This window comes from Ursus maritimus, unplaced genomic scaffold, assembly GCF_017311325.1.
Source record: "Ursus maritimus isolate PB19 unplaced genomic scaffold, ASM1731132v1 scaffold_19, whole genome shotgun sequence".
In the NCBI taxonomy this organism is placed as follows: Eukaryota; Metazoa; Chordata; class Mammalia; order Carnivora; family Ursidae; genus Ursus; species Ursus maritimus.
The window spans coordinates 708172-734786 of NW_024424341.1; the positions used below are offsets into that span (position 1 = coordinate 708172).

Here is a 26615-nt window from a genome sequence, read left to right on the forward strand (position 1 = left end):
GGGGGGGGGGGGCAGGTGGGACAGTCCACACACAGTCCTTGATCCCAGGCTCTTGGAGGGACAGTAGGGGACAGCTTGCCCCGTCCAGCCCGCCACAGAGCCTCTGGCTGCCCCCCACCCCCGTCTCCGCCAGCGGCCTTGGCTGACCCTCCGGGATGTCCACCAGTGTGGTCGTGGCAGAGCCTGGGAGTCCCGCGTCCCAGTCTGTCCACAGCCCAAGTCCAGGAGGTCAGCAGAAGCCACAGAGCCTTGGCAGGGACCCCCTGCCCAGATCAGAGGCTGCGGTGGGTGGGGTGGCAGGGCTGGGCCACAGCCCACTTCCGGCTGTCCGGAGCATTGCTCAGCTAGGCTCTGTCCTCCTACCACCCCCTTCCCAGACGACGTGGCCAGCTGGGGGGAGGCCTGGGAGCCACCTGGGGGATCATGGGACTTCCGGTGCCAGGACAAAGCCACATGGACAAAACCAGCTCACACAGACCCCCAGCACGTGGGCAGAGGAGGAAGGCCACCACGGAAAACAGCACGGAGTGGACATGGGCTCACTGATGCCGTCCACGTTTGCTGTTCCCTGAGTCTGGCCAGAGCCTATGGACGACATGGACCCACTTGCCCCAAATGATGCCCAACGTGACACCCCCGTGCTCATCCTTGGCCTTCCCCTTAACCGAGAACCTGAGAGCATAGTCTCAAGCTGTAGAGACACCAGGGCCATCGACCCCTCACTGCGCCGGCCCCTAGCTCAACACACAACCCCAGGGGCTTTGGAGCAATAAAGCTCCCCCCCCCCACAGGAATCTGTTCTTCCTGGGCACGGCCAACACACTTCTCTGCTTCTCTCCACCAGCCCCTGTGGGTTCAGAACAAGGAAAGAGAAGGCACGGCCCAGTCTCCCAGGAGCCTGGGAAGAAACCCGGATGCTTGCCTGCCCCGGGTGGCCGCCCTGGGTAGAGAAGCTGCTGACTGGGCAGGCTGGGTATCAAGTGAGGAGAGCTTTATCTCCTGGCACTGCTGGCCTTTAGAGGCCCCTGGGGCTCCCTCAAACCACTGCCAAGATTCAGATGGCAGGCAGCAGGCCTGAGCTTGGGTGGACATGAGCTTCTGTGGCCCAGCTTCCCGGAGCCCTGTCCGCCGTGGTGACGTGATTGAATCCAGGGAAGCGAACATTTTCTATGACCCTGTCCAGTGTAGTTGGGCAAAGCTTACAACATGCCGCTGCAGGAAGGGGCTCGAGGAAGAGGTTCTGGGGTTAATCCCACACTTGCGTGTGCACAGGTCCCTCCAACACGGCTCCCGGCTCTGTTTCTCCTGTTGTAGGAACCAGGTGGGAGGCCTGCAGCCTGCGGAAACGTGGGTGGGGTCTGCACTCCCCACAAGCTTCCCAGGCCCGAGCCCCTTCCCCCCAGGCTGGAATCCGGACCACCCCGTTCCTGGATGGCCTGGCAGGCATCAGGAACGCCAGGAATGGACCCAGCTGTTGCCCTGGCCCCCAGGCACCCCTGCATGTCCCCCCCTGCATTCCCCTGCAGCTGCTGCTTCAAAGGAGGGGTGAGGGGCACAGCAGCGGGGCAAGTGGAGAGGGGCAGCTGTTTGCCCAGCCTGCTCCCCCACTGCGGGCCACACCACTGTGATGTCTGGCTGCCCTGCCCACCTGGGAGAGGACAGTGGTCCAGGAGCCGGCTTCCCTCCGCTGCCCCTGTTACTGTTACACTGCCGTGGGGATGATGACCCCTCCCCACAGTGGAGGACGTGGCCACGTCTGCTGTTCAGGTCTCTGTCCCATGTTGCCCTGGTGGCTCTTCACATTTTGCCAAGTCCCCAGGAGCACAGAACAGCCTCATCTTCCTTCCAGAAGCCATGTGTCTCACTGGACACAGGCTGAGACCCCCTCCCAGCAGGGCATAGGTCTGCCCTCCCCCATTCCTCTACTACTCTCAGGCAGAGTGGGGGCCCAGGGGTAGGCCCAGTGACGGGGTAGTGTGGGCCCGCGGAGGGAGCTGACAGAGACCAGTTCTGAAAGTACACACTCCAAGTCCACTGGCTGAAACTTAGGGGACACAGGGAGGAGAGGGGCATACCTTGTCCCAAACTACCCTTACACAACAGATTAATGCAGAGTCCTGTCCCCAGGCCCCCACCCACGGCCCCCCGAGACAGTTTGCAAGACCGGGCTGGCCTGCCGTGGGGGCTCACGGGGGTGCAGGGAGGGGTATCCAGGAGCAGCCATCAGCTGCCATGTGCCAGACAGGAGAGGACAAAACTCTGAAAGCTGAGCTGGGTGGGGGAGGGGTGCGAGGGGTCCTGACAGAGACCTATTTCAGGGGGCTAGGAAAAGCTCCCCTCACACTGGTACTAATCTGAGCCACACTGAGTGCAAAACTTGAGTGTCCAAGCCCCACTGGCTGATGCCCCCGAAATCCCTAAAGCCTCCAGCTGTGTGTGTGTGCGCGTATGGGGAGCTCATGCTGAGTAGCCTCAGGGTGGGCAGAGGAATCCGGGAGGGGACTACTCCCCTCCCCTGCAGCAGAGTTCTCCTGGGGCATGGTGAAAAGTAGACACCCCAAACCCAGAGAAGCAGGTCCTCAGCATGTCCACTATACGGGGTCCAGATGCAAGGGGGGGTGGGCTGCTATTCCAGCAGCAAGTGGGGAGGGGGCACGGGAGGTGTGTGGCCTTCTGGAATGGACCCCAGTGTGGAGGGCATAGTGTCCTGCAGGGGGGCAGCCAGAAGACCCCCGACTTGGTGTGGCCTCCCAGCAGAGGGCTGGACAGGTTGTGGACAGCCAGGCTGTGCAAAGCCAGCTGGACGTGGACAGCCCAGGCCCAGGCGGGCCCACTGTGGAGGGGGCAGGGGAGGCTGAAAGGCAGGGCCACGGTGACCAGAGCTGTGGGGCTGGGTGCCCAGAGGGACCAGTTGCTGGGGGGTCCAGCTAGGGGGCACCTGATCAGCTTCCAGCCAGAGCTCTGTGGAGTCAGGGGGTCTCCAGAAGCCCCCAGAGTAGGTGCTCCTCCCCCGCACCTGGCACTGGAATAGCAGTCACCTGTGGGTGCAGACGGACTAAGCTCTCACGCTCATTACCTGTCAAGCGTAGGTTAGTCCTATGTCAGGCACAGGGGCCCCACCACTGCCCAGCCCTGGCCTCTGGCCTGTGACCCTGACTCAGCCCCCTCCCTGAAGGCAGGCCACGGGCTCCACTCCCAGGCCCAGCAAGTGCCTGCCCAGTCCAAAGGGTCCCCTGGGGGAGTGCCTATGGTGGGGAGAAGGGCAGCGGCCTGTACTTCCTTCCACCCACCCTGCTCCCACCGCAGAGGGACCAGGGAACTGGGGGTGGGCACAGAGTGGGGGCGGCAGGCTGTAAGTGCCCGGGGTCTGGCTCCAGAGCACTCCCAAGGGACAGTGGGTTCCAGAGCTGCCCTTGGGGGTGGGGCACAGGGTGGGGGTGTCTCGGGCTCCACCCAAGACTAACCAGGGTCATCTGCCAACTCAGCAGGGGTGTCCTTAGAGAATCTGGTCTGCAGGCTCCTCCAGCTGGGTGCTCCTGCTGCACCCCCTCTCCCTGGCGCTCACAAGCCCGACAGGGTTGCTGGCGCACCCGTGGGGAAGGGCCGGCCTAGTGGTCTCCCGGGGCCACCCAGCTTGGCTTCCAGTCGGGTCCAGGTGAGCTGGTTACCCTGCCTCTAGAGCCCCTTGGGGCACAGAGCGCCCTGAACAGCGCTGCCCACCAGGCACCCACCAGGGGACCAGGGCCAGTGGTCCCGGGCGCGTCCCACTGTGACACCGTCCGACAGGGCAGGAGGCAAGGGACCGCGCGCGGCCAGACGCCTTACCTGGGCCAGCAGCCCGAGGGCGAGGAGGAGCGCGACGTCCATGGGCCGGCGGAGTAGGGGCCGAGTGTCCGGCTGGCGGCCTCCTGCTCCGACACAACCCGGGCTGAGTGACAGCACAAGTGCGCGGGCAGGGGGTGGGGGGCCGAGTGAGTGACAGCACGTGTGCGGGGGCGGAGCAGGGGGCCCGGGGCGGGGCGTGGAAGGAGAGTCAGCACGTGGGCGCGGGGGGCGGGGCCTGCGGTTGAGCGACTGCCCCGCGCGGGGGCGGCTGGCAGGCGGGTCAGGGGCGGGGCCTAGGCTGAGTGACGGCACGTGTGCGGGGGCGGGGCCCGGGCTGAGAGCACGAGCGCACGAACGGAGGGGGCCGGGGGCGGGGCCTGAGCTGAGTGACGGCACGTGTGCACCGGGGGCGGGGCGGGCCCGTCGGGGTCAGGCGGCTGTCGGGGGGGCAGGGCTCTGGGCGTCCCGCGGTGAGATAAGGAAGTTGCCACGAAGAACGGCGGTGGGTGGGGGCTGGGCTAGGAGCTGGAGTGGACTGCGTCGTTCATCCCTCCGTTTTCCGTGTCGTTGCTCCCCGAATTCAGCAGGCACACTCCTGCCTCCGGGCCTTTGCACTGGCTGGCTGTGCGCTCTGCCTGCAGTGCTCTTCCCGGGCTATCCCCCCCAGGGCATGTTGCTGGCCGCCTTGAGGGCTTTGTCGAATGGCCGCTCCTGACCACCATTAGACACCGCCACCCACCTGGCACCTGGCACCTGGCATCTTAGGTCGCATTCTCTCCCTGTTGATCCTCTGGGCCAGCACAGAGGAAGGCCAGGCATAGACCTAGCCTGCGGTTAGCCCTCTGCACCCAGCCAGAGCCCTTCTTTTCCTCCTCCTCTGGTTTGCTGGGTGGCCTCCCGTTAGGTGGGCAGTGATCTGTGTGTGTCCCCCTCACAGGCCCAGCACGCAGTAATGGACGGTGGAGAGTGAAGGATGGAGCACGGACCCTGTGGGCGGACGAGTTCTCTTCAGAGCGGGGGAGTGGGGAGTGGCCATGGAGCAGGACCGGGCCTCTGCTCTCCTGTCCAGATCGTGGGCCGGTGGGGCAGGTGTGGGCCATCTGTGCCCTCGGCCTGCTTGGAGGGAGGCCAGACTGCCTGCCGGAGGCTCTGGCAGGGACTGTCCCTGGCACTCCCTCCTCCAAGGTGGGGAGTTGGCGGGGAGCCCCTTCCATCTCCGGGCTCTGAGGCCCCAGGCCTGGGGAGCAGCCCCTCGGGGCCACCATCCTGCCTCTGAGGTTAAGGACCCTAAACATGGGTGAGGCAGCCCTCTGAATGCTTTGGGTTTCTGCCTCCTGGGACTACTGTAGGGGGTAGAAGGGGGCAGGTGGCTGAGCCCCCCTGGTTAACCTCAGGCAATCTAACCAGGGGCGAGGGACATGGCCGTGTGAGAGCCCTTCCTCTCTCTCTGCTTGCCCTCCCTCCCTCCACGTTGCTCTTGGCCATTTGTCTCCCAGCCAACAATCTCAGGGGCCAGGGGGTTTCCCAGGGGGAGGGTAAGCTACAGTCCAGACACGGGGAGCCCCAGGTGCAGGGAAGGGCCCATGGGAATGGGTGTGGTCTCCAGGCTGGTGAACAAGCCTTCCTGTCCCTCCCCCACCCCAGGGGCAGGGAGGGGGCGACCCTCCTCCTGAGTTCCAGTCCTAGCTTGAGGCCCTGCCATGTTGCTCTCTTCACCAACCTCAGTTTCCCCTTGTGTCCCAGGGAGGTGGTTGGGTTCCACGAGCATGGAGGTCTTGTCTGGGGCTGGTCCACCCCTGGCCGAAGGGCCGGTTCACTCTCGTTCCTAAAGGGGACTGGCCCCTCCAGGAGAACCCTCTCGTTTTCCTGTGGGCTTGGGGCATCCTACCCTTCGGACCCTCTGTCTCTGCGCCCCATGTCTGCAGCTCTGATCCCCCACTCTGGGTTGCTCCCCTTTCCACAACTCTGCAGCCTCCTTAGGGCAGGACCCGTGGAGTTTGGTCACCACAAGCTGCCCCTTGGGGGAGGGGCAGAACCCTCCTCAACCCACGACCCACGACCAGGGCCCCTCCCATGCCCTGCTCCCGGTCAGGACCCCTCTGGGGGTGCGTCCTCTGCCTCCGGGGCCAACACAATGCCCTTGGCCTTCTGGTCTGTGACCAGGGGCAGAAGACTCCACGGAGCCCACTCGGACGCCTGACCTGAAGATGTCGTTCCAGCAGCGAAGTGTGCGGGAGCTTGTTCTGGGGGGACAGCTCAGGTCACAGGGGTCACTGCCACATCTACACCGCCTGCAGCCCGCCAGGGGCTCCTGTGCAGCACAGATCCATTTTGCCAGGGAGGGTCAGTTCGGGTCTCATGCCAAACAACTGCCTGGCGTGAACACAGCCCCTGGGGCTGCACCGAGGGGCAGCTGCCCACCTGGGGCTCAGGCAGCCGCGGAGGAGGGGGGCCTGGACGGAAGGTGGACAAAGAGGGGAGGGGAGGAATGCCGGGGGTCTGGAGGTGCTGAGGGAAGGGGGTGACCGGACCCCAGGTGTTGTCCTGGGCAGGGGGCAAGGCCTGTGGTCACCCATGTGGAGACGCCTGGGGGGCTGCTGTGCATGACGACAGTGACGTGCTCCTGGAGACCCAGGCACCGTTCTGGCCCCACATGTGGCGGTCTCTCTGGGCCCCTCCCCTTAGAGGCAAGAACAGGGAGTCTGGACGAGGCCCACGTGACAGGCCAGTGCAGGTGGGGCTGGCAGCCCAGGCCAACCCTTCAGTCATGGAGCCTGGGCTGGAGGTCAGGAGAGAGGCTGACCCCTGTGACCCCCATTCCATCTTTGCAGTTCCCACGCTCCAGGCTCTGGGCTTTAGTGCTGAGAAGGTCCCGGTGGGGCTGCCCTCCCAGGGGAGTCAGAAAGCACCAATAAACCCTAACATGGAACATGGTGAAATAGCATATAGGGAGTCCTCAAGGAGCCGGGCAAAGGTTGGCAGGTGGGTGCAGTTTGGGGGCTCCTGGAGGCCCGACTAGCCCCTGCGGCCTGGACAGGGCAGTGGGGTCCTGCGGGGGGCTTCCCATCCCCTGAATGGTTGCAAGTGTCAGAAGGGATGGTGGCGGGGGTGGTGCCTGGGGCGTGGGGCCTGGAGGAGAGGCGCGAGGGTGGGCGAGGCCGGGCTGGCCTGGGGAGGACAGGGTGTCACGGCCCGGCCCAGGCCGCGCCTGCCCTCTGGCGGCCACGGGACACACTGCAGGTGGAGGCCGTCAGGTTTGGAGGGCCTTGTCTTTGTGAAGAAGCCCAGTGACAATCCCCCAAACACACACCGAGTAGTCGTTCCCAAACTGTTGTTAAAGTCTTGGATGCTGAAAAACTACAGACGGGTGGTCACAGACAGCAGACAGAAGAGAGGCTGGGGGTGGGGGCAGAGGCGCCCCACGGGCTCTCGGGCCTGGTCTCCCTCCAGGGCTGTCCCGGGGCTCCAAGCCCCCAGCCGCTGGGGCCGCGGTCCCGTCCTGCCCTGCATCTCTGATACGACCTGCAGATTCCGGCCAGCGAGTGGCCCCAGATCCCCCGGACTCAGTTCCTGTGTCCTTTATGTAAGAATCAGCCCTAAGTCCTGGGTGGGGGTGGGTCCAGGTGGCGAGGACGGCTGGGTGTCCTCGCGGCTCCTACCACCCCTCTGACACCAGCAGGGGGCAGTGTGGCTCTAGGGATGCCCTGGCAGAGGCCACAGGGAGAGCGGGCCGGTCCTCCCACTTCTGGCCCAGAGGTCATCCCAGCTCTGTGCTCAGGCACCAGGCCGATGCGGTGATGGGTCTTTCTCACCCCCACCCTGGACACACCTGTCCCTCCCCCAGGCTGCTCCAGAAATGGAGCCCCATGGTGACCCTGCATGCCCACACCCCTCCCAGGGCAAAGGGACCCCAGCATGGAGTCCTCGGCCTTCTTGCTCTCCCAGGAGGGATGAGGGAATGCTGGCCGTAGGGTCACGCCGATTCCTGCCATGTCCACCCCAGAGACGGCCCTGGGCTGCCGACCCCTCACCCACCCCTGGCTGGGCCGGGAGCAGCTTGACTGAGGTTTTCCTGGTGTTGGCTGTCGGTGGCCTGGACTCCGCCCCGTGGCTGGCCCGGATGTGCTGTGGGCGGCCAGGCCAGCAAGGGCTATGGGGCCTGGCCTCTGACAAGGGGCACTGTGGTCGGCTGAGCCAGGCCACCCGCCACAGCCCCAAGCTCCTGAGGTCAGCCCAGGAGTGCTCGAGAACCCAGGGTTCAGGGGAACACGCTGGGGGGCACACAGGCCAGAGAACAGAGGTCACTGGGCTCAGATGGTCAAGTTTTAAAGGAATTTGTAAGCTGTCTGCAGGAAGCCGGTTTTGACGGAAAAACTCACTCCAGTAAAAACCCTCACCGAGACAGGCCCAGGGGCCCACGCTCCCCAAGATGCAAGGGCAGGTGTGTAGCCCCCAGTCCAGCTCATTCAGTCTCAGGGTGCTGAGGACCCAGGCGAGGGGACGGTGTGGGCAGCTGCCCTCTGAGCCGGGCAGGAAGGCGTGGAAGGCTGGGAGGCAAGCCAGGCCAGAGACGCGTGGTGAGCATGTTGGGGGGCCAGGCGGTGTGAGAGGCCTCTCAGGGCAGGTGCACCAGGCTGGGCCTCTTTCACCAGTGTCTTCACCCCAGCTGACCTGGCTGGCAGTCTGTGCCCGGTGAGCACTGCCAGTAATTGGCCTGGTTTTGGCACATGAAGTGGGGAGCAGAGGGAACATTCTCAAGGAGGGACCAGGAGGGTGTACCCATCGGGGTCTCGTGAGCCTGAGGTTAAGCCCCCTTTCTTCAGAGTGGCCTCGGTGAGTCTGTTTCCTGGCCAGTTCGCGGGGGCCCTGAGTGTGGCTGGGGCACACACACCCGCCCTGGGTGCAGGCCCCAGGCTGGGGAGGGTCCCCGACTGGAAGGAGCTGGAGGGATGAGCTCCAGGCAAATGAGGACACCAAGTGGCTGGTCCTTCCCAGCCTGGGAGGCAGGGAGGCCAGGGTTGTCCCCTGGGCCCTGTGGGCTGCCTGCGGGGTCACCCGTCCCCTCGTCTGTCAGCCTTTTGTCCACGTGGCCCAGAGAAGCTGCCCCCAGAGCTGCGTGCTGGGCCCTCCTCAGTTAGAGTGGGGGAGGGGAGGACGGGGAGGGGTCCCTGAGCCAGCCCAGTCCGCACTGCCCCCGAGGTCCCCAGCCCACTGCACTCAGCCAGCGCTGGCGTCTTTGGATCGATATCGAGTGGACTGGTGACCAATGTGGGAGAGGATGAATCACAGTAGTGATCGTTCAGGTGAACCGCTGCCGGAACAGGACCCTGCCGTCCCCTGGCACATTTCATCTCGCGCTTCATTCTGGGGCCACTGGTGCTGGGGGCTCTGCGGGCGGTGCGGCCGTTGGGGCTTGGCCGATGGGCGGGGTCTCTGTGTGGCCTGCGGTGTTTCCCACAGCAGTGACGGGCCCACAAGACAGATACGGGGCCACGGCCCTTCCCGTCAGAACTTCTCCTGCAGACGGATGGACTCGGGGCAGAAGGGCCAGGTTGGTGCAAGAGGGGGTGCCCGGCACAAGACCCTCCAGCACACCCAGGATTGCAGGCTGCTGGGCAGGAGGCCCGGGCCACACCGAGCAGCCCCCAGGGAGTGGCCTCCCTGCCTCCTTGGGGGAATCGGTGCGTTTCAGCCATTCTCCTTGCTGCTGCTCCCTGCTTTCTCCCAAACATGGGGAGCCCGTGTGCGTCTGTGCAGGACCCCCGTCTCCTCTCTCTCGGAGGCTCCGCTGGATGTCCACGCTTGCCCAATGCTGTCAGTTCAGGCTGAGCGCGGGCAGGTCTGAGCCCCACCTTCCACTCTCTCCGACCCACCGGTTCCTCCCCTGTACTTTGCATTCCAGCTGCTGAGCTGGAAACCCCGGAACGCTCCAGACTCCTACTCCTCCAGCTGCCACACTCAGCAACCCTGTCAGTCTGCTGCCCTCTCAAGTCCTTTAGCCCTTCTGGACCCTAATGTGACCCTGCCCCAGGCTCTGCCGGCTCTGAACTGGGCACCCAGCTTACTCCCAGCACCTTCCTCGGTTCCAGAAAGGCCCCCGGTTTCATTTCAGGCCACCACTTCTGCCCCACTGCAGGTGTCTTGCCCTCCCCAGCCAAGGAGGCACGTGGCCAGCCAGGGTCTAGCACCTCGTTCCCCTGAGTGAGGTTCAGAGCACAGGACCATACCCAGACCCAGTTCGTCTTAAGTTGCATGAGTGACCACACCTGACAGGCCTGACTCAAGGCGCGTAAGGAGGGGACTTCCGGATGCGGGTTATGACGTGGCAGAAGTGCCCGCCCAGTCTCCTGTGACCTTCGGGCTGATGGTCTAAACGGGAGTGGACGGCCTGTTGGCAGACCTGTCTTCACCTGGAGGCTGACCCTGCCCTTGGCCTCTCCCTAGCCAGGGGTTCCGTCCCTGCCTGGAACGAAGTCATGGGTGGTGGCCCAAGGTCTGCGGCTGTTGAGAGAAGCAAGATTCAGAATTCTCTAGAGAGCTTGTCCCACCAATTGCTCCAACAAGATAAACCGAACTAAGGGGCCCGGAGAGACGAGGCCTGTGCTGAGCCCTGGGCACGGTAGGTAGGGTGCTGAGGGTCCGGCTTGGCTCCTCTGTGCACAGCAGTGGGGCTGACTCGCTGACCCCAGTGCAGGTGAGCTGAGCGGGACAGGGCCGAGCCGCGCGCCGTCCAGCGTAGGTCTCTACCCAAAGAGGAGCGTCTTCCTCTGGAGGTCCAGGCCGTGGGGAGGACACACAAACCAGAGCTGCTGGGTGTTTCCGTCGTGCACACACACCGTGATGTCAAGGACAAAGAAAACCTTCACCGCACCAGAAAAAAAGGCCCATGAACTTGGAAGACATGAAGGTGCCAGAGGCAGAGGAGTAGTGAGGCGGCTTCCTGGACCCAGGCAGCCCGTCATGTAAGAGTGAGGATGGGTGAGGGTGAAGCAGGCTGACCAGTCGGAGACGCTTACAAAACAACGGTCGCAGAACACTATTCGTTACAAGGAAATCCGCTGAGCCAAGAAATTGAGAGAATGTCACTAAATTTACCCACTGACTGTAAAAACAAAGCCTATTAACTTTTGTTTCTAAAACAAAACAAGAAGGAAACTCTAGAGAAGCGTATCAGGATCGTAGCGGGGCGGGGAGGAACACAGGCACCGGCCACAGGGGCCACAGACCGTAGAACTGTAAACTCAACTTGGAAAAAGAACTGTAAGCATGATAGCATGCTCTCGAAAATTTAAGGGTACTCAACAGAAACTCAACATGCGTGTATGTGTGTATGTATTTATTATTTTAAGTCATCTCCACGCCCAACGTGGGGCTCAAACTCATGACCCTGACATCGAGAGTGGCACGCTCCACCAGCCGAGCCAGCCAGGTGCCCCACAGATTTAATTTATAATTTCCAAATAAGCAATGAGAAAAAAATAGAGAAGGTCATCAATACAACAAAAAAGAAGGCAAAACAAACCAAAAATCCATAAGGGGGTTAGGCCGAAAATGCAAACTGAGACTGCAGAAAGAGCTGCAGATACATCAACCATCAGAACAAACGGACTAAATTCAGTAGCTAAATGGCGGGTTATCCGCTGGGTTTACAGACGTGGGCTCTGCTGCTCTTAGGAGACATATGCAGAACCACACGGACAGCAAAGACAGGCCCAACGGGGGAAGAGCAAGATTTCTCAGAAAAAGAAAATTCAAGGAAAAAGCATGAATAGAGATAGAAATGCTAACAATTCACCAAAAATACAGAATAATCATGAATAAATGGGCCAAAGAACATGGCGTTGAGACACACTAAGGAAAGACGCACGAGGCCCCACGTGGAGATTTAATGGGCCGCATCCTGGGGGACGAGGGTGACCCCCAGGTGATCCCGAGGCGACCACACTGGCACGTTTTCAATCACTTGGCCACGGAGGGGGCACAAACGCGCCTTGGGTTTCTAAGAGCTGGGCCCACAGGGCTGTGCGCTGGGGACGCCGGCAGAGCACGAACGTGGAGGACACACGGCTCCCAAGTAACTCATGGATTAAGAGATTAAGTCGAAGTGGAAACGACCACGGTTTGGTACCAGAAGTGCCACGTAGCAGAGTGTGATGACCCCCAGGGGCGCCTAAGCACCGGGATGCATTTGCAGGAACAGGTGATGGCAGCCGGCCGGGGGCAGGACAAGAGGGTGATGGCGGACAGGAACAGTCCAAAGAAACCACGGTGAGGACGAGCGACCAGAAGGACAAGCTAAACAGACGAACTCTGGCCACATCAACAAGGAGACGCACGGTGCTGTGAGGGACAGGGCAGGACAAGCTGCAGGTGTCCGAGAAGACCACCGATCCGAAAGCCGGACGGCAGGTAAGTCTCACAGAAGACAGCGAATCACCTGGACTCTTGAAGAAGTCACACTTGTGGACAAACCAGTCGCTGTCAAGGGGATCAAATCGGCGATTAAAGACGCGCCCCCCAGCCCCGTGTCCGAGAAGACCACAGGCCCAGCAAGTCTCGGGCCGATTTTATCACCCTTCAAAATTCTGCATAAAATGCAGGCCCAAATTAGGATTCACAAGTGTTCAGATGTTTGAAAGGCACCCTTGCCGCATCACGTGGCACGCTGTGGGGGTCTCGGATGGCACCGTGAGCAACGCACAGACTCGCGAGTCGAGTCCAGAAAGACCTCAGCCAGCTTCCTGTCCGTTCAGGCGACTGCAAGAAAGTGGCAACAAGAAGAGTTCTCACATTCCGGAGGGTGGGAGCCCAAGGTGTAGGCTCCAGCACATTCCGCGTCTGGTGAGGGCTTCCTGGCTCACAGGGGGTCTCCTGGCCGTGTCCCCACGGCGGGAGGGGCAAGGGTGCTCTTTGGGGTTTCCTTTAAGGGTACGAATCCCACCGCAAAGCTCCACCTCATGACCTCACCACCTCCCACAGCCCCACCTGCTTATACCGTCATGCTGGGGGCTTGGTTTCAACATGGGAATCGGGGGGGGGCACATTTAAATCTGTAACATCTGCCAAATCAGTTTACAACCAACATAAAAAAAAAAACCACCTTGTTTTTCAAAGCTTTTGGATTTTGGAATTGTAGATAAGCCATGGTGCTCGACGCTCACATTAGAGAATAACTCGGGCTCCTGCTGCCATCTGCACGCTGTGCCCACGCAGGCCTTACCCGTGTTGGGACACTGTCATCAGGGCCCAAGGTAACAGTCGAAGACGGACGGGACGTCCAGTTTGATAGAGAGGAAACCCTCCCAACGAAGCTGAGTGCGTGTTCCGGAGCATGTCAGTAACACAGGAGCTGATCTGCGCCAGGCGCCCACCGGCGCTCCCCTGCGGACCTGGACGGGGGCTCTGGGGCACCACCCCTTCCCTGGTTTTCACTCCACCGGATGTTTCGGTGGTGCAGTGAGAGGAGTGGGGAGGCAAAGGAGGAGAGGTGACTTGCTAGCGTGTTGTCAGGTGTTGATGACCACGGAAGAACTGAGCAGGGGCTGTAGGACGGAAACCCAAACACGACAGAGAGTCACTCAAGATTCCAACAGACCCAAGACAGGGCCTGTGAGCGACGCTCTCTAGAGACGGGCGCAAGTGTTACTGAGAGGACTACAAAATGGGAAGCAGCCCGAAAACACGCAGGGCCGGGCCGTGTTTGTGGACCAGAGGGCGCACAGTGTGAAGACGGCAAATGTCACCAAATTAGCTTATAAATTCCACCACCTCACATAACACCTCCAGAAGACTTTTTAAAAAAAGATTTTATTTATTTGGGGACAGCTGGGTGACTCAGTCGGTGAAGCATCTGCCTTCGGCTCAGGTCATGATCTCAGGGTCCTGGGATCGAGCCCCATGTCGGGCTCCCTGCTCAGTGGGGAGTCTGCTTCTCCCTCTCCTTCTGTCTCTGTCTCCCTTTCTCAAATAAGACGGAAACACCAGCCATTCCATACGGGGAAAATCAGGGCCTTTCACACCATGCGTGAAAATAAACTTCCAATGAACTAGGAGCTTATGCGAACAAAGCAAAGCTTTGCAACTTTAGACGAAGATACAGGAAAATGTATTTATGAACTTGGAGTAGGAAAGAAATTTTTAGATAAGAAAAACAAACCATAAAAAAGATAAATGCATTTAAACACATTAAAGTTTAAAAACTCTTCCATTCAATAGATACCATTAAACAAAATAAAAGGCAAGCTAAATACCAATGCATAATCAAGAAAATCACCAACCAGATAGAAAACGGGCGAAGAACACGAACAGGGAATCCACAGAACAAAACCACAAGGGGCAAGTGTTTTCAAAATATTCCACCCAAGCAGCCACCAGGGGATGCAAATGAAAATAAAGAGATCCGATTTCACACCCCGCACCGTGGCAAAGATGAGAAGTCTGTCCGTCCGTGCTGCCTGGAGGTGAGACACGGTGTCTTGTCTGCTGGAGGCAGTCAGCACGGCACAGCCTTTTAGGGAAGAGGCTTGTGCCAATGACCACATGATCCACGAAGGTGACACGTGGAGCAGGCAGGCCTCTGCGTGGCGACTCAGAGCTTGGGTCCGCGAGCACAGCAAGGTGCAGAGAGGCATGAAGTCGGCGGCCGATCTGTGTCGGCTCTGAAACGACATGGCAGGAGCACCGGCCAGGGCCCCACTCAGGTCCTGGGGGGAAGGGGCTGCTGTTGTTACTTTCTGAACAGGACAGGAGGTCAGTCCGGCATGAGGCCCAGACCTGGTGGCTGGGGTGGACAAGGCACCGGCCAGTCTTCTTCCGTTCTCAATGTTTAAAATGATTTAAAAAATGTTCTTGATCCAGTGTGAATGGATTTCACCGATTTGGGGTGGGAGAAGCCGGGGTCCACGTGCAGGCTGCTTAGGAGGACGGGGTCCCAGGCTGGAGCCTCGTGCCACCTGCTGATGGCTCCCAGCACGCCCCTCAGCGATCTGATCCTGCTCTCGCCCTCACTGGACACCGGCGGCCCGGGGGCAGCTGACACCTGGCAGGTGGCTTCAGGGCCCAGATCCGTGTGGTGTGTAGACGTGTGTGTGCACGCACGTCTGTGTCTGCGCGTCCATGCAGGCACGCACATCTGCTCGGGTGTGTATGTCTGTATGTCCGTATGCACGCAGCGTGCACATCCATCCGGCTCGTGCAGTGTGACATCGTCTTCTAACTAAGTGGCTCTTCCCCGTTGAGGCAGGTGCTAACGGGAGTGTCACAGACACGGTACGGATGCGGCTGCTGGTTGTTGCTGCTGTTCCAATGGTTTTATTGCGTGCTGGTGGGGAGAGGGCTGCCAGGCTGGATGAAGCCGACGGACGGCTTAACGGCCTGTAGCGGCTACAGAGTAATGGAACGGCTGTGTGTCTACGAGCAGACGATTAGCGGATGACGTGCGCTGCATGCCGATGACAGATACTGCCTAGGTGGGCATGGCTCCCGCTTGGGAGGGCCTCAGGGGGCCAGGGCCACCACGTGAAGGAGTGTGCAGACGCCCAGTCCACACATAGCTAGGTCACACCCAGAAGTGGGCACGCAAGCCCACAGATAGAGTTGTCCGTACATACATGTGCACAGGGACGCCCAGGCCCACATGCATGCGCTCACCCCCTTACACGCACGTGTGCAGGGCACCTGCGTGCACACTTCACACACCCGCGGGAAACTCCATGCGCCAGCAGATGCAGACGGATCTAGCCTTTGGGGAGGGCCGACACCGGCTGGCCACCTGGCCCAGCTCCACACTGAAGGGCTGCATGGTCTCAGGGGAGACCAGGTCAGGTGGGAGCTGCCCTCCTGGTATCTGCTCTGTGCTCTGCCATGGTCGCACTGCAGGAAGGGCTCTACCCCTGAAATGCAGCCCGGGCCCCCAGGCCTCCCGCCATCCTGAGCTCCTGTTCCTGCACCCCAGGTTCTGGAGCTGGACCCCTGAATGAAGGACCTAGAAGACCCACCCATTAGGGGTTGAGGGCCAAGCAGGAAACCCCTTTGCCAAACCTGTGGCCTGAGCCAGGCACAAGGAGGGACCTTCAGGAATGTGATTTCCACCAAATCCTTCTGACCTCATGTGTGGGCGCCCTTGTCCCTGTCTTCCTGATGAAACAGGCTCGGAGAGGCATGCAGGCTGGCGTACGCGTGTCGGTGCTGCCCTCAGGCCCTGGCCGCCCACCGCGTTGTTTTCCCCATGGAAATGTCGCCAGCCAGGGACCCAGAAGAGGGACAGAAAGCACGACTGCTGGGAGGTGTTGGAAGGGGAGCGTGGGAATTGGAAATTAGGACCTCCTGTCCTGGCAGAGTGATAGTGTCTGCAGGGACGAGCCGGCCGGCTTCCCCCATGCGCTGCTGGAGACCTCTTTCCCAACCCCCTCTATTCCTGTGCCAGACCCGCTTCCCACATCTTGCATTTCTCACGGGCACGGTGACGCGGGTGTGGAGGGGCCGAGTCCTCAGGACGCTGGCCGGGAGAGAAGACTGCACAGAGGCTGCGGGACAGGGTCCGGGGGCACCTCCGACAGCCCCTTTCTTCCTCTTAGAACGTCAGCGGACGGGAGACTGGTGGACGGACATAGGCAGTAAGGACAACGCTGGAACAGCTGCCCCTTCCTGAACGCCAGACACCCTCGTCCGCTCAGGCTGGAGGTCGGGAGCCGGCCAGGACTCGTGGCCCAGGCTCACAGGGTCCCAGGGCTGGTCCCTTCTGGAGGCTTCAGGGGACGAGCCGTCTCCTTGTCTTCCCCAGCTTCTCGAGGCACCCACAGCCCCTCTCTCCATCGTCCAGGCCAGCAGCGGCCAGTCGAGTGTCACCTCGTCCCTCTAACTCTGGCTCCCCTGGCCACTGTCCATGGTCAGGGCCCTGCGGTGACCCTCGTCCCTCTGGCTCTGGCTCCCCCAGCCACTGTCCATGGTCAGGGCCCTGTGGTGACCCTCGTCCCTCTGGCTCTGGCCCCCCGGTCACTGTCCAGTCAGGGCCCTGCAGTGACCCTTGTCCCTCTGGCTCTGGCTCCCCAGCCACTGTCCACTGTCAGGGCCCTGCGGTGACCCTCATCCCTCTGGCTGTGGCTCCCCGGCCACTGTCCACGGTCAGGGCCCTGCGGTGACCCTCGTCCCTCTGGCTCTGGCCCCCCGGCCACTGTCCACGGTCAGGGCCCTGCGGTGACCCTCGTCCCTCTGGCTCTGGCTCCCCGGCCACTGTCCACGGTCAGGGCCCTGCGGTGACCCTCGTCCCTCTGGCTCTGGCCCCCCGGCCACTGTCCACGGTCAGGGCCCTGCGGTGACCCTCGTCCCTCTGGCTCTGGCCCCCCAGGGACGGCCCTGCTGCTGAAGCTCCAGGGTGCCCACCAGGGGTGCGGAGACCCAGCCAACGCCCTTCTCCTTGGCACGCCCTGTGCTGGCCTCCCAACCCCCTGCTGTCAAAGCACATCCCGGCTCCTGGCTGCCCAGCTCCTTACGCAGGTCCCGGCGACACACAGGGGCATCCCAGGGGCCCGCCTCCTGACCGGGCTGCCTGGCCTTCCTGACCAGACCACCGTCCCCGTGCCCTCGGTCACACGTCTGTTGGCGGCCCCACTGTTCAGCTGGTTTGTCATCTGACCTCACTCCTTAGACACGGTGTGGCTTGTACCCAGACTCCCTCTTCCTGGGACCCTGGATGGTCGCCTACCACACGGCCCCGTTTGCTGGGCACACCCCCGGGGGTACCGTCTGGAAGCCTGGCGGCAGGAACACGGCCAGTGGGGACCTGAGTGGGGCCGCCGCCCTCCTCTCCCTCCTACTCAGGGAGTGCACCCCCCCGACCTCGCAGCACAGGGTCCATGGCCGTCGCCCTGGCCTGTGCTCGTCCACCTACTCACGTCCGTGCCTTCACTGCGATCCTTCCCCAGGGACGTGTCCCATGCAGTTGTGGCGGTGGTACGAAGAGGGCGTGAAAATCCAAAACTGATCCATTTGGGAGCTCAGAGTTTACTGCCTTGTTCGTGTTTTAACAAAGGACACGCTATCCCTCGCGGGCAGGACGAAGGGCTGCTCTGACCTCTGTGCACAGGCTGGGGTGGGGACACAGAGGGCCCAGAGGGCACAGAAGGGCAGGGCGCAGCGGTCCCAGCGGAGTGTGTGCGGCTTGGACTCTGGAGGCTCCAGAGGGGCTGCCAAGCAGCCACGGCCGTGCACACAGGACGGCAACCCTGAGCAACTGACCAGAGCTGCAGGGTCCACAAGGAGAAAGACGGCCCCAGTGCGGCTGCTGGGGACAAGGGGGACGCGAGCCGAGTGTCCAGTGCCCAGGGCAGGGGGCAGTGCGGTCCCCAGGGGCCCCAGAGGCGAGGTTACACACAGGTCAGGGCCACGCTAAGAACCAGAGCCACGGTTTTCAAGCTCATTGTTTAGGGCTTGAATCTCCTTCAAAAACCTTTTTATGTAGAAACTCAACATAAAACAGAAAAGGAGCTGGAGTTTCAGATGTGAGCGGATTCTAGGGATTCTCAAAGTAACTTATGACCCGGCCTGCTCAGCGCAGGGGCTGGGGGGCGTCGCAGGGTACCGTGCAGGTGCGGCTGTGGCATGTGCCCCCAGAGGTGCGTGCCCCCCACATGGGGCTGCTTCCATCCGTCAGGCACTGCTCTGTTTTCCACGGAGATCCTATCCTCCCAACAAATGGGGGCAGAGCCTGTCTCTAACACCCTCCCCAGACGGAAACGCCAGGCTTTGCACACCAGGACCTGGCTCTCGGCGCTGCCGGGCCTCAGCGGGCCTCGGAGTGCTCGCACCCTTGCCTCCCTCAGGGGCACCTGGCTCCTGCCCTGGGCTGCCCGGAGGCGGGGGATGTCCCAGCTTCGGCTGTGTTAGCCAGGACCAGGGTGGCAGGCGGCTCTGTGCACAGACACACCTGGAGAGTCTAGTCCCCAGGCCCTCGTGGGGACTCAGCCCCCACCCCCGACACAAGGGGCATCTGCCCTGACCCTGACGGCCCAGCACTGTGGACTTCTCCCGGCCAGCATCCATCCTGGGAGGGGCATGGGAGGAAGGTTCCAGGGAGGTCCCAGGGCACAGAGGGAAGACACGGAAGGATCCGAACACAGACACCAGTGGCCATGGGCTTGCTGTGGGCCTGGGCCAGTCCCTAGCCATGGGGGACCCTGTGCTGTTGACGCGGCACCAGGGTATGAGACATAGGAGGCCAGTGCGCCTGCAGCCGAGCACGCATGGAAGTGACCTGTGGGTGCGTGGCAGCCCGGCCTGTGCTGACCCTCGGCTGCCCCAGTCCCACCATTGGCCTCGGTGCTGTCTGACACGGCCTGTGGGGGAGCTGGGGGCGGGGGGAGGTGGTCTTAGGCGGGAGGCCATGCTGGGGTCTCCAGGCCCTCAGTCCTTGATCAGAGCCAGCCTCATGTCCTGAAGAGGGAAACTGAGGTGGAAGCGAGGCTATTTCGGGCCTGTCCCCCACCCTGTGGGCCCCGGCTTTGGCTGCCCTGGGGCCCGCACATGTGGGTGCGGACCTCCACCATCTGGACACACGGGGAGCGCAGGTGGCCTCCCCTCTGCTCCCAGCACGCACCCCACCAGGCACCCTCGACCTGCCCAATGCCCTCCAATAGGCTAGGGGCCCCTCCAGGCGGACCAGAAGCACCAACAGGCCGCTAACCAAGCCGCCAATGGCCAACTCCCAGGGCACCTGCTCCCGGCTCACTTTGCGAGTGGGGTGCAGGACGGCATGGGGCTGTCGAGCCGAGGGTTGTGCCCTCAGGGAGCAGGCCCGTGTGTGTGTGGGTGGGAGACAACCCCAGCCCGGGGGAACCTTCCGGGAGCCTCGTGGTCGCACTGACGCAGGAAGTGGGGTTGCATTCTGTGTCCTTAGGGGCACATGTTCCAAAGACAAATCAACATCCTTCTGTGGTCTCGTTAGTCAAAGATGATTATTTTTTGAAAGTACTTGATATAATTCGTAGCATAAACCAAATAACTGTGTAAACATTTTTGGGAATCAAAATGTTCAGTATTAAGACAGACACAGTGCCAAATCAGTGGGATCAAATGAAGACCCCGCAGGGCTCGATCTGATTTTCCCCAGTGGCATGTGGCTCCCTAGTTACAAGGGAAGACCACAGACAGCCGGAAGCCTGTCACAGGTGTCAGGTGTGATGCCAAGGGCTGCCCCCCAAGAAGAGCCGGATGGCGGGCAGCCTGCTTGGGAGACGGTGTCCGGAGCGTGCGTCCCGGCCTCAGGCAGGAGGGGTGCGGACCCGTCACCCCAGAGCAAACACTACGCCCAGGGTCAGGCTTGGGGGGGGGCTGGGCCGCACACAGCGCAGGGGTGGGGGTGGTCAGGCCGGCGTCTACAGCATCTCAAGGCACCTCCCCCCCCCCATTTTGCTGCTCTTCTTAGCCACGCATTCTGGGTCTATAACATTCCGGAAAATCTCCAGACTTCCAGAGTGTGAGGGCCACTTCCCGGCAGCCTTGGGCAGAGCAGCTGCCCTGGTCTCCAGCTACCTGCCCAGTAGCCTCTGGGTTCTCTGCTTGCAGTGCACACGGGCTGCCACCAAGGGCAGGGGTGCATGCTGCAGGGCCTGCGGAGGGAGCAGCACGGAGAGGCGGGGAAAGGGTCAAGGCAGGGCAGCTACAAGGCCATCGGTGGTAGCCACGGCTACCGCGAAGACAGGGGCCGCGTGGCCGCAGTCGGAGACACGGACCATCTGGCTCATCCATCACAGAAGTCTGCCAGTCCCTCGTCTAGAAGGTTCCAATGGGGGACAGTGGGGCCACACGTCCCCTGGGGAGGCCACACAGACAGGCCCAGTCCACGGGAGAAACTTGGCTGTGTGATGCGTACACGCACGCAGACCCCACGTGGTCCCCATGCGGGAAGCACAGCAATGCTTGTGCTTCCTGCAGAGACTTTACTGAGTTTTGCTGGGAGACCTACTGCCCTGGGGGATACCGCTGGGCACCGTGGGGACCCATGTGGCGCCAGTGTGGGTGTGGTGGTGGGGATGCAGCAGACGTCCATCTGAAAACCAGCCCTGGGTTGAGGCGGCCTCACCCTGTGACCTCACTTCTGTCGGCCCCGGCTCTGCTCCCTCTGAGGTCGGGGTTCTAGTTTAAAGGGGTTGCTGGCTCGCTGGTGCCCGGCCTCGGGGCACCCTGGTCACCCGGGTAGAACTGCCTGACCAGGTCTCTCTTGTTGATCTTTCCCATCTGGTTCCGCGGGATCTCCTCCACCAGCAGGAACTCCGAGGGCACAGCATACGGGGCCAGGACGCCCCTGTGAAGACAAGCAGACTCTGAGCGGCAGGAGCTTGGGGCCCGGACACCCCCTCCCCATGGGACAGGCAAACTGGTCCCCCGGGGTGCCAAAGCCCAACCATACCCCATGCCTGCCGCGGCAGGGTGTCTGTGCTGTGGATGCTAACACGGAGATGCCGCGGCCCGTGTTCCAGGCCCACCTGTGGGCAGAGGACAAACCCTCCTCAGGGCCTGGCCTCCCAGAGCTGGGAAGAGTGGGTCCCACTCTCGGCTGGCTGTCACTATCAGGGGCCACGGCCAGACGGGTGGAGCAGGCAGGCCGGCCGGGCCAGGGGACCCTTGCAGACCCCCGGGCGCAGTGGCCAGGTGGGCTGGGGCTGCACTCCCCGCAGAGCCCTGTGGTAAGTGGGAGGGGCTGATCTGCTGGTCCAAGAGCTGCCCTGTGTCCCGCACTCCCACAAGGGCTGCATTAGATGGTGTGTTCTCCTGCGAGGGGCCACGTGGATGGGTCTTGCCACCCCCAGGCTCTACTCTGAGAAATGACTCCTTAGGCGGCAGGAGCCGGTTCTCCCCCGAGGCCCCCTCTGAGCCACCTGTCCCTGCGACAGCCACGCGTGGGGCCACGTCCCCTTTCTGAGGAAAGCACAGGATGCCACCAGGCAGGGGGCTCGGGAGGCACCCCAACGTGTGCCCGGGGCCAGGAGGTGTGTGTGGCCCTCTGGGCTGCAAGCTGTGGGGGTGACCTCAGCCACCGGTGAGGTATTGTGGTCAGCTCATGATGGGTGGTGGCAGAGACCCCCAGCTCTCAGCCTTGGCAGCTGGGTGCTCGCGAACAGACACATGCTAATTGCCTTTGCGGGCTGGGTCCACGTGCACACAGATGCTGAGTGTCGGCAATACCCCCCTGAAGGCACCATTACCTTGGGGTGGCTCATGCTGGAAGCAGCCAGCTGCAGGCCGGCATGGGGGAGCTCGGGGTGCAGGTGTGGGCTCACGAGGGGAGAGCGTGCCCCCACCTGTGGTCCTGGCAGCTGGGAGAGACGGCCGGTGGCCCACGAGGGTACCACTGGGCTGGACTTTGCCGGAGCAAACCACCAGCACCATCCGAGGGACTCTGGCGGCAAGGCAGGGCACACCCGAGGCTCGATCAAGGAACGCAGCTGCTCGGAGCACCCCAGCCCCACTGCCCAAACCCCGCGTCTCCAGGTTGTGTGGGTGGCTCTCCCCACGGCTGCTTCTCCTGCGGCAGGCCAGCAGCAAGCCGGTGCCAGGGCCCAGAGAGGGAGGCCCAAGGCGCCGGCTGATCCCCGTGCTGGACGGCCAGGTGAGAAGGCAGTGGAGCACCGCTTCCCACCATCAGGAGAAAGTACCCTCAAGAATGAGGCCAAATTCAAGGCATGTTCAGACACAGACGCTGACAGTCCCCACGGGCAGGCTGGCCGCAGAGGTGAGCGGGCAGCTGCCGAGGAACCCGGGCCAGGGGCACAGGCTGGGTCATGTGTCATTTCCTGGTGACTGAACCCTCTCGGAGAGATGACGCTTGACCAGAAATACAGCTAACCCTTGAACACCGGTTTGAGTTTCATGAATCCACTTATATGTGGACTTTTGGATAAATACGGCAGAGGACTGAAAATGTGTGATTTCCTTCCCGTTTTCTTTTCTGCGCGTTACCTCACCGCACGGACACGGGACACGATACGCACAACATACAAACTACGTGTTCTCGGTGAGCAGCGGAGCCCGCTCCGGGGTCAGCCGTGCTAAGAACGCAGTGTGTGCAGCGAGAGCAGCGGAGGCGTGCTGCCGGAGCGCGGGGTGGGGGACAGACGGCGCTGAGAGCCAGTCGTTAGGAGCCCTAACCTAGCGGCCACTTTCGCAAGAAGGAACCAAAGACATAAAAGTTAGAAGATGAAGTAGAAGCATTAGGAAGGGCGGCCGTGGGCGCTGACATCTCCGACAGCAGCAGGCCTTGGGCGCTGGGGCCTGAGGACTCTGCCCCGGAACGTGTTCGCATGGCGGACCCCGTGCACCGGCCCCTGGGCTCCTGCAAAGGGCCACGGCTCAGCATCTGGTTCAAGAGGAAAAGTCCGAACTCGCCTCAAGGCAAAGTTGAGCTGTTTGTGAAAAGCAGGCTTCCTGTGGAAGCGTGGACCACGGAGGAAGTGTTCTCCAGGGAGAAGGCGTGGCGGGCACAAAGTGAGGATGGGATGCTAAGCTAAAGCCCACGACTCCTCCGTGGTCACATCAGACATCAATTGTGGTTCAAGACCACGGACCCTGGATTCTTCCCCGGTGTATAAATCCCACACCCCTTTCTGACTTGGTATCTGGGGGATAGAATGGTCATGGGCGGTCCGTGTACCGGGTCCCACAAACATGGCACTGTCGCCTTCCTCCAGGCCACGCTCACCCCCTCGAGGGGACGTGCTGCTTGAGCCCCTGACTCTGGCTCGGGGAGTACAGACCGAAGGAGGAATCTTCAGGAAGGAAAACCACGGGAGGTGACAGGGAGGGAGAGCACCTTCACTAAGACCGCGTCTGGGAGAGCGATCCAGACTTGGACCTGCCCTCCGTGGGCTGCGTGGCCTCAGGGTCACTGCCCAGTGACCCTTCAGCTTGAGGACACAGAGGCCTGGATGCCGGCCTCACTGTGGGACTGTCCTGGAGATGGCAGGTTGGCCGCCTGCCCTGACCTCCTGGGGTGTTCTCCCCCCCACCCCAAGCGCACAGAGCACCCGCCTCAGGTCTTCCTGCGGCCACGGTCCCAAGCCAGACAGGTGCACGAGGCTCCTGGGACTGGACCCTGACTCCCGGGTGGAGAGCTCAGCACAGGGCGTGTGGTGTTTAATCGAAGCCACAACAGTGACCAGAATCTTCTCCTCTGTTGGACGCCCTGCTCCAGGTGGGATTCTGCAAACCCAGGGAGCTCATCGCCCAGCTGCGCTACCCCTCATGAAACACGGGCTCCTGCTGTTTGTGAAATCGTGTTGGACAAGCCAAAAATATCTTTAGTGCTGAGGAGGGAGGCAAGTCGGGAAGGAAGGGGGTGCAGGGAGAGGGCAGAGGAAGGAGAAACTTCTCCGACTGGAAATGAAGAATTGGGGGATATTACTAACAGCTTCCTTCCTGAGCTCGGGGCTGCAGCCAGGCTGCCTGCAGACCCCCCTCCCTGTCTGTCCCTCGGCCTCCAGCGTGACTGACCGTGGGGCGCCGCAGGCACAGGAAAGGGAGTCTGTGAGGGTTGGCATGTAGAGAAAGCCCCGGGGCCACGGGATGTGGGCAAAAAGGCTCTAGGGACGGCCTAGGGTAAGGCGAAGGTGAGTCTGCAGGGACGCGCGGTGAGGGGACGGGGCTGAGGTGGGGGCACAGGCAAGGGGAGAGCGGTGGCCCCAGCTCCCAAAGGCGTGCTCAGCACGGGTGGGTGGGTGAGGGGAAGGACAGGAGGCTCTCTGCCTGTGGATCCCTCCTGAAGCCAGCAAAGGACTCTGCACCCTGTCCGATGGCTGGGGCTCCCACTCCGTGGTCCCGGCTCTCTCCACCTCCCCAGCGACCATCACAGAGCCTCCCTGCGGCCCTTTGTGTGTTGGGGGCACCTCGGGAATGTAACATGTCACCTGACCTTCCAGGCACCCCCCACCCCCAACCCTGAGATGAACAGCTGCAAGATGCGAGACCCCGCCTGTGCCTCCCCCGACCCCGGGACAGTCCCTCCCCCACCTGTCCCTTCCTCCAGCCCCACAAGAGCCCCCGCCTGTACCTACCTTGCCCACTCTCTGAGCTCCCTGTGGGACAGAGAGTGTCCCTCTTGAAGAGTCAGCAGGGCAGTGACCCGCTGGCCCCATGTCATGTCTGGAACTCCAATCACAGCCACATCTGTGGACGGAAGAAACGCATGCTCACTGCTGCAGGCTGGGGACATGCCCAGAGGGCAGCATGGGGTCAGCACAGCCCCATTCCCACAAGTGTCCCAGGTGGAGCTCGGGGTGGGGGCTGGCTTTCCTGTGTCTCTGCCCTCCCCGCACTGCCCCAGGGCTGGGGACAACAGCCAGTGAGCCACGTGGGGGAGCCTCTGCCATCCCCAGGGTCCTCACAGCCTCTGACCTGAGGTCAGGAGCAGGTCTGGGAGGGGTCCACGCTTCCTGGACCAGCAACCACCAGTGCCCACTCTGGCGCAACCAGGACGCTCAGCCCACAGCCACTGTGAGCAAGCCGGTGATGCTGAGCACGGGGGGCTGTGCAGACCAGCAGCAGCCCGGTCAGGCCGGGACCCCGGCCGCGGTGCAGAGGCGGGGGGCATGGAGGTGGCAGGGGGAGGGTCCCTACTGTGTGTGCCCGAGGGTGAGTCACCTGGTTCAGTTCTGTCTACAGACAACACAGATGGAAGTGCGTCTGGAATGTTTCCAGGATGGTGGGGTCTGGTCCCAGCTCGCTGTGGGAGGTCCCGGCCACGGCGGGGAGCCACGTACCTGTGATGCTGGGGTGCGCCAGCAGCAGCCGCTCCACCTCCAGGGCGCTGACCTTGTAGCCGCCAGTCTTGATGATGTCCACGGACGTGCGGCCCCGGATCCAGTACCTGCCATCCTTAAACACGGCCGTGTCACCTGGGGAAAGGGGCTCTGGTCACCAGGACGCACGTTCCGGGGCCAGCATGTTTCGAGGGGCACACATGTGGTGAGCAGCGCCCCCACCGTCACATGCCGGGCGCCTGTGTGTGGGGGCGTCGGTATCCCCACACGGTGACCCGTGCAGGGACGGGGTGCACGCAGGGCATTTCAGGACAGCCGGCAAACGTGAAGTTCAATGGCTTGACCTCAGCCTCTGGTCCGACCTCAGACGGCCCCAGGCAGACAGCAGCAACCCACGAAGGTCGATGGGGCCCGCCCGTGAAGACGGGGCTCAGAGGCACGACGGCGGCGCTGTCACCACCCAGCTCAGCCCCTTCCCGCTCTTTCTCAGGCCGGTGCAAACAGACAGAGCAAGAATCAGTCGCCTCCTGCCGTCCCACCGTGGGGTCCCGGTCACAGCAGGGTCCTAGTGCAGAGGACATCACTGTGGCCGCCCTTCATTCGTGGGCTCTCCTGGGCTGCAAGCAGTCCCATGAAGTCTCCGAAGGAGGAGAAAGCCCTCCTCCTGCTTCGCGCGGACTGCGTGGTTTCCCGCCGTGCTTCCCTGCGTGCCGGTCCCCCTGAAGGCCCACCTGGTCCCTTCTCAGGCCGCACTGGGCAATGGGATGCTCGCCGTACCGCGAAGGCCAGCCCAGGACAGGGGGGACGCGGGGAGACAGGCCCGAGTGTGTGTGCGGACGTGCGTGTGGACGTGTGTGCGTGTGGACGTGATGTGAACGTGTGTGTGTGGACGTGCGCGTGTGAATGTGTGTGGACGGGTGTGCATGGATGTGTGTGCGCACGCGTGTGTGCTCCCACAGTGCACGCACGTGTGAGCGTGTGGCTGTGAGGACGCCCCTACCTGGCCCTCTGAGAACAGCGCTGGCCCTCCCCACCTGCGCT

At 62.2% G+C, this 26615-nt stretch overlaps 2 protein-coding genes across 4 annotated transcripts in view; both read right to left on the reverse strand.

Moving 5' to 3' along the window:
* The window catches only part of CDH15 (cadherin 15), a 20011-nt gene extending 16093 nt beyond the window's left edge, over positions 1-3918 (reverse strand). The window contains exon 1 of the mRNA XM_040633005.1: positions 3826-3918. Within this exon, the coding sequence (XP_040488939.1) occupies positions 3826-3867 (42 nt within the window). The 5' untranslated portion in view covers positions 3868-3918. The remainder of the gene's footprint in view (positions 1-3825) is intronic.
* A 14308-nt stretch (positions 3919-18226) lies between these two features.
* Positions 18227-26615, reverse strand: part of ACSF3 (acyl-CoA synthetase family member 3) — a 53525-nt gene continuing 45136 nt past the window's right edge. For 2 of the 3 annotated variants that reach the window (XM_040633161.1, XM_040633160.1), the window contains 3 exons: positions 25575-25709; positions 24870-24981; positions 18227-21305 (listed from right to left, as the gene is read on the reverse strand). In XM_040633161.1, coding sequence (XP_040489095.1) covers positions 21008-21305; positions 24870-24981; positions 25575-25709 — 545 coding nt within the window. In that variant the 3' untranslated portion in view covers positions 18227-21007. The remainder of the gene's footprint in view (positions 21306-24869; positions 24982-25574; positions 25710-26615) is intronic. The other variant, XM_040633162.1, reaches the window with a different exon arrangement.